Source organism: Centropristis striata, chromosome 13, assembly GCF_030273125.1.
Source record: "Centropristis striata isolate RG_2023a ecotype Rhode Island chromosome 13, C.striata_1.0, whole genome shotgun sequence".
Taxonomy (NCBI): Eukaryota; Metazoa; Chordata; class Actinopteri; order Perciformes; family Serranidae; genus Centropristis; species Centropristis striata.
The window spans coordinates 5,772,797-5,786,319 of record NC_081529.1 but is presented as its reverse complement, the minus strand read 5'-3'; the positions used below and the strand labels follow the sequence as shown (position 1 = coordinate 5,786,319).

General features: G+C 38.5%; 2 protein-coding genes across 3 annotated transcripts; one reads left to right on the top strand and one right to left on the bottom strand.

Moving 5' to 3' along the window:
- Positions 1 to 202: 202 nt before the first annotated feature.
- On the bottom strand, positions 203 to 8,021 carry drg2 (developmentally regulated GTP binding protein 2). Of its 2 annotated transcripts, none has more exons than XM_059347853.1 (14): positions 7,881 to 8,021; positions 7,476 to 7,568; positions 6,092 to 6,252; positions 5,831 to 5,920; positions 5,687 to 5,747; positions 4,736 to 4,826; positions 4,546 to 4,618; positions 4,270 to 4,360; positions 3,445 to 3,542; positions 3,109 to 3,185; positions 2,899 to 2,987; positions 2,754 to 2,812; positions 2,545 to 2,598; positions 203 to 578 (listed from the first exon to the last, which is right to left on the bottom strand). In XM_059347853.1, the coding sequence occupies exons 2-14, from the start codon at positions 7,537 to 7,539 to the stop codon at positions 492 to 494; spliced, it is 1,095 nt and encodes a 364-aa protein (XP_059203836.1). In that variant the 5' UTR covers positions 7,540 to 7,568; positions 7,881 to 8,021; the 3' UTR covers positions 203 to 491. The 2 variants fall into 2 exon arrangements, with proteins under 2 accessions (XP_059203836.1, XP_059203835.1); XM_059347852.1 differs by lacking the exon at positions 7,881 to 8,021 and adding an exon at positions 7,777 to 7,872.
- Positions 7,917 to 10,840, top strand: gfer (growth factor, augmenter of liver regeneration (ERV1 homolog, S. cerevisiae)). Its single transcript, XM_059347864.1, has 3 exons — positions 7,917 to 8,286; positions 9,248 to 9,462; positions 10,377 to 10,840. The coding sequence occupies exons 1-3, from the start codon at positions 8,077 to 8,079 to the stop codon at positions 10,537 to 10,539; spliced, it is 588 nt and encodes a 195-aa protein (XP_059203847.1). The 5' UTR covers positions 7,917 to 8,076; the 3' UTR covers positions 10,540 to 10,840.
- The last annotated feature ends 2,683 nt before the right edge of the window (positions 10,841 to 13,523 follow it).

The window sequence follows — 13,523 nt, the reverse complement described above, 5'->3', positions numbered from 1 at the left end:
TATTAGTGTAAATTATATTATTTAGACAATTTGTTCAGAATATTTACTTAATTAATTTACAACTGAACACTTTTGGGCTCTGTAAGTCAGCAGCTACCTGCAAAGGCTAGAAAAAGGTCTAGTAATTAGAGGGGAGGTATTTGCATGAGACTGGATGCAGTTAATAAGACATGGACATCAGTTAGGAAGAAAACAAACAAAAGGCTTTAACATTTTATGGGCTTTATTCTTTTCTCTCCATTTCCTCTCTGAATCAGTGTATCTTCTGATAATCAAAAGGTAAAATACACCATTTGCTGTCCTCAGCCAACTCAAGTCTGCTTTGTCTCTTCAATGCATTTTGGTAATTTTCATATACAAAATAAGAACGGTGGCTATTTATCATTGTTGTATATCTACTGTACAGTGGGTCTTCTGTTCCGTTTTAACTCCTCAGACAAAAGCGTGACTCCTGCTGCTCAGTCTCTCCTCTGTCCAATCAGGAGCTCGCTTTACTTCTTAACGATCTGGATGACGTCCTCGTGCTCCATGATGTGCGTTAGGCCGACCCTCTGAGGGCTGTACTTGGTACTGGTTCCCTGGAAGAGCAACAGACAACACAGATCAGACCCTTTCTTTATGTTTGTTTGGGTTTCACTCATAGTGAATCATAATACAGTGAGATGTTCCGCTCGCTCTCTACTCTGCGTCTCATATATCATGGCACGGTAAACACAGCTGGAGCTCAAAGGCTGATTTTAATTGAGGAAGTCAATTGAGTGAGCACTGAATATAGAGAGTACTATTATAGAGCCGTTTCTCCTCACACACCTAATCCAAAGTGAACAATAATTATTTCTGTGAGCCGCAGCTGAGCACATTTAATGAAACTGAAGCACAATGACAATGCTTAGACTCTGTGCATACATTGTGTCCCAGTTTCCTGACATGAATTCGCAATAGATGTGACCATGTATGCATCCATGCGTTCATGCATTCACACGCAAACACACAACGTCACAATCACTTGACCTCCATGCTAAATTTCAGCCTGCTGCAGCACAAACTGTAAGGCCACAGTGTGGGGAATTTTTTTGTCAACAGAACGGCCAACAGAGTGAGCTGTGGAGCTGAAGACTCCTCTCCACTGGATCCAATCACGCCTTCTTTAATTCTATATGACAAATGGTTTGTGTCGTGAAAGGGGGCGTGGCTAAAGTGCCAGGGGGGTACTTGTTCATGCTATTTGAATCTATTAATGCACCTTGTTGCAATAGGGCACTCCCATATCCACGCCCCCTTTTAGTTAATTGGCATGAAAACAACCAGACATCTTACAAGCACACTTGACTTCCATGCTGAATTTCAGCTTCCCAGGGCAAACACTGTGGCCACTAGAGGTTTTTTTTAATTTTTATTTTATGGAACAACCAATAGACCGACCAACTGGTCGCATCTAATATGTCAAGTATAAATTCTGTACTAATTCTATTTCCAGCTGGTTATATTTTATAGTGCACACATTTCCGTTCCTGGTGCACAATCTATTGTGAGATTAAAGGAATATCCTGATTTCACTCAATGGTTTGTGGACTACTGTTTATGAGTTTGGCATTTTGTTTTTTAGGAGCCAGAAGTGACTATATTTGGACAAAAGGGCGGAGCTAACAGAGAACTCAAGGACACTGTGCATGGCTACCTATACCTGCAACCTGACCGCGCCAGGCTGCTGGCTACGACGAGTAAAGTTGCTGCCATAATTTGAGGTAAACCAAAATAGAGTTCACTGTTATTTGAATGTCCTTATTAAGTGAACTTTCAATGCACTGGTGCTAATTTTGTGTTGTGTCTTGAAACCTATTCTTGAGGTACTTGTACTTTACTTGAGTATTTCCATTTTATGTAACTTTATACTTTTTATTCCACTACATTTAGCTGACAGCTTTAGTTACTTTTCAGGTCGAGATTTAACATAAAAAACATGATAAATTTAAAGTGATTACACTTCTTTAAATTAAACTTCATAACTGTATATTAAGTAGTTAAAATTAACCATATCTTCACACACACTGCTTACATAAAAGCATCAATACAAATAATGTAATATAATATAATATTTGGAACACATTTAACAATCTGAGTGGGTCCATTCTGCATAAGAAGTACTTACTTTTACTTTCGATGCTTTAAGTACATTTTGATGCTGATACTTTTGTACTTTTACTTGAGTAAGTTTGAATACAGGACTTTTAGTTGTAGTGGAGTAATTTCACAGTGTTGTATTAGTACTTTTAGTAAAGTACTAATACAAGTAAAGTATTTGAATACTTTTTCCACCACTGGGATTGTAACCACAGAACTGCAAGTGCTTTGTGTACCATTAGACCTCTCATAGAAGCCACTATTTAAAGGCACAGGAGTCACTGTATGTCTAATGTAACCTATCTGTCTTTGTTTATTCTACTCAGTAGGTCGACATGAGTGAGTTTGTTCGGACTGTTTTTGGGGAAAGAGACAAATGAGTTCAGTTTGTGAAGGTCATTGCCTCTGAAAACTGGAACTTACCCAAACCAGGGCATATTTGAACTGGTTCTGTAAGGTTCTGTGGATTCGATGGCACTGTGGGAAAGAGAGCAAAAAGGGCATATTTGCAAACATATCTGTAGTGTTATACTGTATATATAGTAGTAGTGTTATATTCACCTACAAATGTTTTCAAGATGTTGATCCTGATATCTACAGTGTATGTGTGAATTCACATGTGTTTTACTTACCACATGTTCTACAGATGCTCCTCTTCTCATAATGATTGCATCACCAAAATCTGGGCGCTCTGATGGTAAAAGAAGAAATAAACACAAATTGAATTCAATTTTCTTATGACAGTGTGATGGTGAATAAGACAAAATGTTTGTGTACCTCCTCTTTTCTTCGTGTAAATGCAAATCAGAGCCAGGTATTCCCACAATGTCTCCAGGAGGTAATCCAGATTCAACTTCATCCCACAACTGAAACATACACATGGACAGAAAAGGAGCTATTTAACTCCCACATGCATAAAAAAAGAGGACGATGCCTGCTTTAAACCAAAACGACTATTATTCACACACACGCATACAGATATCTGACCTGATGACAACACTGTGAGGTCTGTGAGCCAGACGGTCCACCTCCTCGATAGAGATTTGATCCACCTTATTGTACACCTGTGATACCGAAAAGAAAATATGAGGAAGGAAAGAAACTCTAAACAAATGTACACAGACAAAAAAAAACAGGCCAGGCTAGGGAGATCTGCCAAAACCTTGTTACTCCAAATAGTAATTTTCCTGATTTCACATCACAAATTGGTTTCTATGGGTTAATTATTTCAGAAAAACATGTTTGGGAATGGTATTTGGCTTCCAAACATTTTAATTTTACAGGTAAAAGGCTTCGACTCATCCCAGATGAAGTCTGACATACATAAAGGCAAGGCATGTAAACTCTGTTCCCCACGATGACGTCGATGAACTCGTCTGGTGTGCTGTCCTCCCTGAAGAGGACTTCTGCATTAAAGATTTCTGAGGAGAATGGGTTAAAGATATCAAAACGAATACCACTGTGACTTATTAACAATGGAAATGGTCAGGAATGTTCCTTTGAGGAAGATACATTAAATCATTATGTTGTGTTCACACAAAATGCAGAGACATGCCAGTGTGAATATCAAAAATATTTACTTTTGACATCAACTGTTGCCAACAAAACTAATGCACCAAAATGCATATCGGGGTTTAAAACGTGATCCAGGTTGTGCAAAAAGCTCTGTGAATTCCCTAAACTTCTCCTGGAACTGCAACTGGATGACTGCCACTACTGCAGCAGTATGAACCCAAAATATTCCTGTTATTTAGTTGCATTAAACTGATCAAAAGTGATGTTGAAATAACTACATCATGATGACAATTTGTAACAACTCTGGATTCATGCTTCATCATGTCTGTCTGCAAGATGACAAACAACTTTTAAAATGCTTGTTTTCTGAATGGAGTCTGGATTGAACAGGGCTATGCTATGTAGAAGAATCACAGCACTTATAGGCTTTCACAACACAGCCTTATATGAATTTCTAATTTGAGTTGAAGAATATGATTCCACGTGAATGGGTCAAAACTTCTCTTTGCATTGACTGAGTATGTAATTGCGCAGTGAAGTAAAAAAAATGACATTACATTTGGTGTGAACGCACACTGAGATACTGGTTTCTCAGCGTGCTGCCTCCTCTGAGGCTGGCAGAGTGAAGGATACTGTATTCGTGAAGGATGAGCTGGACCAGCTTCTCTGAGCAGTGGGTGAGAGGAACTGTGGAGTTGTAGGAGAGGCCGCCACCTTTCTTGGGCTGCAGAGAGAAATACATGACACATTTGGTGGGTTTGATCGTTTTTATCTGATGCAACATCGGTCTTTTTATTCCCTCAATATCACAACTCACTCGCCACGATATTTCAAAAACTAAGAGCCAAATCTCATCAAAATAAGCTGTTGATATTCATGGTGTGCTCAGGAAGACAACAGAAAACGTACCTTGAAATAAATATTTGGTTTCAACCTGTTGAGTCTGATGCCCACTGACTCCAACTCTTTTTCTAGAAGCTCTCTAGGAAGAGGACAAAGAAATTAAAGACAAGAATTAGTCGATAAAAAATTACTCAAATGCCTCTCAAACTCTGACACACTCGCTTACACACAGAGACAAACAGTGGCTGTCACACACCTCTGAACATCTCCTTTGGTGGCATCCAACATCATGATGACGACGTCTGCTGTCCTGGCAACAGCAATGACCTGTCGACCTCTGCCCTTACCTGTCAGAGGCAAAGAGTCAGTGTTACAATCACAATGAAGCTTTTTCTCATGAGTGGCAGCATCTAAATTGCTGTCATACTGTGAAATCGCACATATCATTATTAATACTTCTGATATGACACCGTAATAATTAAATAGACACACTACAGATCTCTAATGTCTGCTCACTAGAGGTGTGACTCAGCAGAGGCCCCACAAATTTTATTTTAAGATTTTTTTTTATTTTAAGATTTTATCCCGATACTTGAGTCGATATGATATTATTGCGATTTTAAGCGATTTGTGATATGGTGAGTATGCAATACAAATTATTGCGATTTAACTGTTAAACTGCATTTTGGTTCCACAAAATGAAATTCAATCAAGAACTGTTTTTCAAATAAGAGAAAATTATCAGTCTATTCATCTCACTTCAGTCTTTTTATTTCTCCACAATGAGAGTCAAACCCACAGACTGACCAACAAAGTATTCAGTCAAACTGAGCTGATATCAAACATGTATGGACGACAACAACTGCAGCATTTTATCAAACTTTCAAAACTTTAAGCTTCACTGCTCTGATTTTTTTTTTTCATTAAATATTAAAATAGCCTAACTTTACAGCTTTATTGCAACAACTTCCCAACATGATATCTGGACACACAAGGTGCCTGTAGATTCCTTAGATCTTCTTGTTTCATACGATACCAGTATATCTCCAGCATATTCCTAAAAGTGAGCCCACTGCGGCCATGAATCGATATAATATTGCCACGCAAAATATTGCAATTCTATACAGTATCGTTTTTTTCCCCCCACCTCTAATGCTCAGTGTCAGTTTAAGCAAACAAAGCACTAAACCCAGAAACCTGAGCCTACCTTGGGCAGCACCCTCAATGATTCCTGGCAGATCCAGCAGCTGGATGTTGGCCCCTTTGTACTGAAGAGAATCGAATAACAGTGTCAATAATAGACATGTTGTCGCACAATGTTTAAGATATGCAGTGGTGTGAGTGTGTGTACCTCTATGACACCAGGTATGCAGGTGAGAGTGGTGAACTCATAGGACGCAGCTTCACTGGCTGTTGACGTCATCAAACTAAGGAAGGTGGACTGCAGGACACGACAGAAGGTTTAATTACAGATTAAATGCACGTTTTGAATCTTTGGATAATGTTTCAATGTGAGCATTGCTATTTGTTGCTATCTCTGATAACCTGCATGTAACATTTTTTTCCGATCCAGACCAGAAAACACAATCCATCACCCGCCATGTTGACGTACCTTACCCACAGAGGGGAAACCGATTAGAGCGACACGAGCATCTCCTGATTTCATAACATCAAAGCCCTCGCCTTTGGCCCCCGCTGACTTGGAGGGCTCCAGGAGTTGCGCTCTGTATTTGGCTAGCTTGGCCTTGAGCAAACCCAGATGGTATTCCGTGGCTGGAGACATTAATGACAAAAAAATGGGAGAGAAGTGAAGAAAGGTTGCTATGAAATTGTAAAACCCTCACAACGACAACACTGGAGTTAAGTTGAATTGATTAGAACATAATATGAGGCCTTACATCAAAACTACTTCCCAGTCACAGACACTTTTTCAATGTCTGAATGAAATCAGAAGTTTTTGAGAGTTGTGGCCCACTCCCGGATCTCAAATGTTTGTCGTAAGGTGGTCATAAATCTATCAAGTCTGTCTTTTCCTTTGTCTTGATGTTACAATAAAAAGTGTCATGTTTAACATTATTGGTTTTTTTTTTTGTCTCTGCTTATGCAAACAGTGAAGTGCAATGATGTGAACATTGTCAACCCCCAACAGGAGAGCTCTCTACAGCCGTAAACTATGAGACAGTAAACATGAAAGGATTTTGGAGAGTTGGGGAGATGCAAGAACATGAGCACGTCTCGGTTCTTTTGGACTACATGGGATAGAAGGAGAACCTGGTGGAGTGAAATGGACAGTTTTATGGGGTCGGTGTTTATTTTGCATGCATCTGTTAAACTAACCTTTTGAAACACTTTGCCTCTCATTCTCATAGTCAAAATAGCACAGCTAAGAGACACAGGCTGGCAGCAAGTTGATGAGATAACATCAAAAATTTGGTTAGCAATAAAATCCTCTTTATGGATCATATTGCTGCCAAATTCACAAGAAAACTGTCAACATATGACATCTCTTATTTTGTGGTTCAAGAGTTGACTGTTTTTGCAGACACGTATGGAATTGTTAATATTTATATTTCTTAATTTCTTTCCACAAGGAGCAGGATGAGAAATAATCCCAGAATGAATGTAGTTTAGTCTTACAAACAGTGACCTTGCAAGATTTTTGTCTTTGCAAAATCTTATCGGCTGTGACTAAAAGCTCACGTTGTCTTTAGATGTGAGAGGGTGTCAGTTCGGTGTTTTCATAGTCTTCTACAGTGTGGCAGGAATTAGCTTTAATTTAGAGATAAAAGTGTTCGTTCCTTTAAAAGTGATGGTAACTGTAATCAAGCTCACGGTGTCAATTAGCGCGCTTCTCCTTGAATTTCTGTGAGATTAGAGAGTAACACAACACTGACAGCTGACACGCACAGACAGAGAGACAGACAGAGAGAGAGACACAGAGAGAGAGTTCATTGTGTAGCTAACAGTTAGCCTAGCGACTCACTGCCCTCTCTTACCTTTGTTTTTCTGTGTCCGAGCGATTTCTCGCTCTATTTCCGCAATTTTCTCCAAGATCCCCATTGTGGCGGCTCCGGTGTGCTACAGCTACACTGTCAAGGAGAGAAAATCGCAGAAAACAGAAACGTGTCACAGCCACAGTTGTTAGCTTTGTTAGCCACCCGGCTAACGAGTGGAACCTAACAGTTTACAAACCGCATTAAAGAACAGTAAATCAACACATCTAGCTTTACATTGATATTCGCATAAAACAAATGAAATGTCAACTGTTTACAATGTTGTAATATGATGGAAATTTACACTTTGACAGAAGCTACACTCGGCGGCATGCACAGAGAACTGACATCAGCAACCGGAAGTCGTTCCGTGCCCATGAAAGGTCCGGAGGAAACAAGGAAACTCACTGTAACGCGAATTTGGTCCCATGTATCATATCGTACATGACAATCGGGAAGTGTGCAGCCGGACCAAGTCACTGTACGTACGGTAGAGTGAAATATTGTAAAATAATGTGTCCAGTGAGATGCAGCCGCAGTGTTTTAACAGGTGGACATTCCTGATGTTGCAGAGTTATTAGGTAATATCTTAGAGAGAGCGAACATGGCTGCGCCCACAGGACCGAGAGGATCATCAGCCTCCAGCCCGCCAGGGTTTGAAGGTTTTCCGTTTGCAGTGGCCGGTAAACCACCGGAGGACAACTCCGGTAAAGAGCAGGAGCAGACCGGGGATGTGAAAAAGAAACCGTGCAGGGCTTGTACGGACTTTAAATCATGGATGAAGGTCCAGAAGAAACAGACGGCAGCTGTACAGGTGACATAAGGTCATGCTTTCTGACAGGATCATGACAAATAATACTTTTACGGTAGTGAAGTTGGTCTTGACTAGAAGATGGTTTAAATTGATTTATTTTCTTTCTTTTTTTTTTATAAATCGTCAGTGAGCAAGAGTTTTGTTAACCCTCGAGCTTTATCCGAAAGTTTGTTGTGTCATCATGACGCAATAATGTCCAATACCTGCTGAAGTGTGATTCCTCCTGTAGTGCATAACATATTTTAATATCAGTGAAGCTATTTAAGCCTGGTACTTTATTCTGAATTTTCTTATAAGCCTGATGTTGATTGTAACATAAATAAAAAACATTGCTAGTCTCAGAAAACTTAATTGTCAACAGCTTTTATTCCCATTATTGTCTACGGTGAGATAATATACCAGGACACCTGTGAAACATAATTTCATGATGCGTGTACCTGGTATCTACCTACAGCCTTTAGTTCTACTTCTCTCCTTGACTTCAAGACTTCTTAGCATGTTTATCCTAAATCTACTTGCCCTTGTTTTTGATTGTATGTACCTTTATTTTTTTAATGTTATCATTTTATATTTATTATTATGCTGTCCATTTATTTTATTTCTATTTTTTATGTGTATGTTCTTGTTGTTACTAAGTTGATTATTTTGTGATGTTGACTTGTTAAATGTTTTATCATTAATGTGCTTAAATGTTTATTTATTGCTGTGTTTTGTGCTCGAGGACCCTCTTGAAAACAAAAAGGTCCATCTCATGGGTCTAATGTGTAATTCATTTTTTTTATCTTGATCTCGAGCTTACCAATAGTCTTTTCTGGCTGTGATGAAGAACCTGCCTGTAGAACAGGATATGATAATACATGTATTACCACAAATCAACATGAACACATAATAGTTGGCTGCCCTGCCTGTTCCTTTTAAAATAGCAGCTGATTGACTCTGCTGTGTGTGTCTGATTCTCCAGGAGACCCAAGCTGCAGAGTCAGAGCCACAGCAGGACCCAGAGTGTCCGCTGGACAGGCAGGAGTTGGGGCGTAACACCTGGTCCTTCCTGCACACTATGGCAGCTTATTACCCCGATCGTCCATCTTCTTCCCAGCAGCAGGAGATGTCCCAGTTCATCAACCTTTTCTCCAAGTTCTTCCCATGTGATGAATGTGCAGAAGACCTCAGGGGCAGGTCAGAGCACATCGATGCTTTAGATTCAATATGCACACTGACTGTCACATATCAGGTCTGGTAGCATCTCTGCTGCCTGCTTGTTGCTTCAGCCAGGGTTGGATTACTGAGCAGGCCTACTGGGCACAGGGCCAGAGGCCCCCCTGGCCTTCACCAACAAAATGTCACTCAAGGACACATGTCCCAACCAGGAAGAGACTCAAAATGACCAGAAAAACATTAAATTACTACAAAGAGACACTATACAAAAAGTGTATCTAAAAAAGACGCCTTAAAATGACTACAAATGACACATATCAACTACAAAGAGACTCTAAAATTACCACAAGGAGACCCAATATGACTACAAATGACATGCCGCAACTACAAATAGACCCAAAATGACTACAGAGAAATGCATATCAACTACAAAGAGACCCAAAATTACTACAAAGCTACTCAAAATGACTACAAAGAGACAAACATCTACTACAGAGAGACTCAAAATGGCTACAAAGAGACACACAGCAACTACAGACTCAAAATTATTAAAGGAACTACAAAGAGACACACAACCACAAAGATACTCGAAAAGGGACACAGAATCAATACAAGTAATTGCAAGATAACCACAAAAAGAGCTACAAAAGAGCAAAACAATTACAAAGTGACACCAAACCACAGAGAGATGCAGAAAAACTACAAAAAGGGACAAAATGACAACAAAAGAAGTTGAACAACCATAAAGTCTGTGTGTCTCGCTCCTGTGTAGGAGAGCTGGTGAGGCCTCTTTTATGTCTGCAACATGCCACCTATTGTATCATAACCCACCCCTGGCTTTAGCATTAACAGATCTGAGATGTCACTTTATCACATTTTAAGTTGTTACTAGAAAAGAGCAGGACATTTCTAAATGCACCATTTCCTCTCTGCAGACTGAAAACCAATCAGCCGGACACCAGGAGTCGCCACTCGCTGTCTCAGTGGTTCTGTCGTATCCACAATGACGTTAACGTCCGGCTGGGCAAGCCTGAGTTTGACTGCTCCCGTGTGGACGAGAGGTGGAAGGACGGATGGAAAGACGGTTCCTGTGACTGAGTGAAGAGACATGAGGACTGAACTGAGACCTGAGAGGAGAAATCCTTTGAGTCAGAACACCTCAAAGAGGAGCTGATGAGAAACTTTACGTAAAGAGAGAGATTTGTGTTTTGTGTTAGTTCATATCACTGTCTGGTAATAAAATGAAAGACACACTTCTTTCTTTCACTGAACCTCTTGTTAATTCAAACTGTTGAAATTCAATCTTGTGTGAATCATAAAACATATTTTCGACCAATGTAGCCCTGAATTGTTATATAATTGAAATATATCAAGTCATTAAAATGTTATTTTCTCATCAGTTGTTTTGAAGTCTTGCTTGACCCCGAATAATCACAACCACGCTAAATATAAAATTTTCAAACTTTAGAAAAATGTTACACAATTCTAATTTTGTCAGTGGCAAGAGCTTATAAATACTTTTAAATATGGCAGAGAAATCTATATATTTTACATAAAGATACATAATGTTTTTTAATTGTAATACACTGCTCAGTTTGTGTGTTGTGGGGTCGTACACCTGTAATGTATGTTAATTTATTTGCATAATTTTGTGCTGAAATCAGTAATTGGTGATCTTCAAATTACAACCATGATCATCTAGGGCAAATCAAGTACAGATGCCTATATTTTGCTGATTAAATCTTTTTCAAAAGTGGTCACTTGTGTTTCTATAATTCATGTTAGTGTAAATTGCTTTTTGGCTGTTTGTTGGATTAAATAAGTATGTTTGGAGACAATTTGGACTCAAACAAAGCATAAAATTAGATCATACACTATTGGATTTAAGGATAATAAAAACACCTGTTGGTGTAAGCATCATGTGAAGCCTTTTCTCCTCCAGCCGTGTGACCTGATCTGTGAGTTATTAATAACCACTCTAATTAGGACTCAAACAAGTCTCAGCTGCTCCTGTTTGTCTGTTGTCATGCTCCTATGAAGGGTATTCGCATTTGTTCCACATCCAGTATTCATCCTCAGCTGTGGTTTCACTTCCTGTCCAGTACCAGTATGTTTGTGTTGATCTCCTCTACTGTAATGATTTTGCATTTTGAAGTCGATGCCACTGACCTCTAGTGGTGTAAGTCGTGTATGCATGATTTTGTACATCGCAGCAGCTCCAGTTTACCACTTTAATCACACACTTCTCATAATATTAGCAGGGAACATGATGTTTATGCTACTTTCTTTCTACCCACTGCAGCTTCATGTTGAGCCAAGTGGTCATTGTTAAGGTTGCAGTAATTGCAGAATATCCCATGATAAGCAACTTGTGACTACACTTTGTTGTGGTATTTGGCACAAGTTCATCATCATGAGACTTTTCTCCATGCCATAATTCAGCTATTTTTGTGGTTAATAAATGATTCAGGCAGGATGTGATGTCGAATCTAGAAATCTGAGGGGAAAAAATATTTCAATTTTTTTTGTCTTCTGCCCACTATGTTTTTGTGTCTTGTGTCTTCTTGTTTAAGCTCTACCTTTAATTGTGTCTTGCTTCTATTTGGCCTCATTGTTGTTACAGGTTAAAGGTGCTAAATGAATAAAGATATTATTATTTTTATTATTATTGCTATTATTATTATTATTATTATTATTATTATTATTATTATTATTATTATTATTATTATTATTATTATTATTATCATATTGATAGTGATCTGACACAATGCCCATCATTTCTCTGCCCATCTTTAACCTGAAATGAGGCCTAATCAATGAGAATAATTTAAAACACATGAGCAAAATATAAACCATTGGCCCCTTTTGATGTTTTGTTTGTGGTAATTTCATTTTATTTTATTTTATTTTTATAACCTCAAATTACAAATTAGCCTTAAAGACAACTTATATTATGGGAAATGACCCAGTGTTTTTAGAACTTGACTCATAGGATTTACAGTCAGGAGGTATGTAGTCATTCACTGCTTTGATTTGTATTTATTTATTTATTTTTAGGGATCTCTTTATTGGCTTTTCAACAATAAAAAGGTAAGGATACATTAAATGCAATGAACAAGGCAATATACTTCCAACAAGCCACTCACCCCCAAGCCCCTTCTCTACCTGTTTTATATTATAAATCAAAAAAAGAGCAGCAAACCCATCAGTACAATATAAGTGTTAAAATAGAAGATGATATACAGTAAACAATAAATGCAGTATGAATAACATTAGCATGGGTGCAGGATTCTAAAAGTAAATAACCAAAGTATTAATTTGTCTCTTATTATTAAGTAATATTAATCACTGGAGTACCCCTTTAACACTAAAACATGTATTTTAACCCTCCAAATTCACTAATTTCAAAAATAAAAAATAGAATATTTTTAAACAAATTTAAACAAATAGTTTAGTATTTTTTCACAGAAAGAAACAATTTAAAAATGTGAAAAAAAAAATGTTTTTAAACAATGTCATGTAAAACCATTGATTTTTTTATACGTTGGTCTTTCCAATGTAAATTTAAAAAAGTTTTAACATTATTAACATTATTATTAACATGTTTTAACTTATGAAAAACGAGTGAATTCTCCTAATTGAACCATGATCTGTGAGAGGTACAGAACACAATTGAACTAAATATTGACTGAAATTGTTAGTAATGGAGTTATTAATGTAAAACAAATAATAATTTATATTTATTGGGTTTTTGGTTGTTTTTTTAGTTTCTGGCACTTTTGGATAATTAAACATGCCCCGGGTCAGACTGACCCATGAACATTATTGCTGCTCCTGAGAAACGAACATAACAGGAGGGTTAATACGGTATAATATTCCTTATTGGCATGATTGGTTTACCCCATCACAGTCTATAGCGCGGGCACGTCGGTCCTGCACGCTCCCCCACTCGCTCCTCTGCGCCCGCGCGTCTGTGTGCGTGCGTGCGTGCGCTCAGGACCCGTCCCTGTACAGCAGAGAGCAGCAGCATCCATCCTGCCGTGGAGCCGGGAGCGTGGAGCCGCGAGGAGCGCACAGAGAGA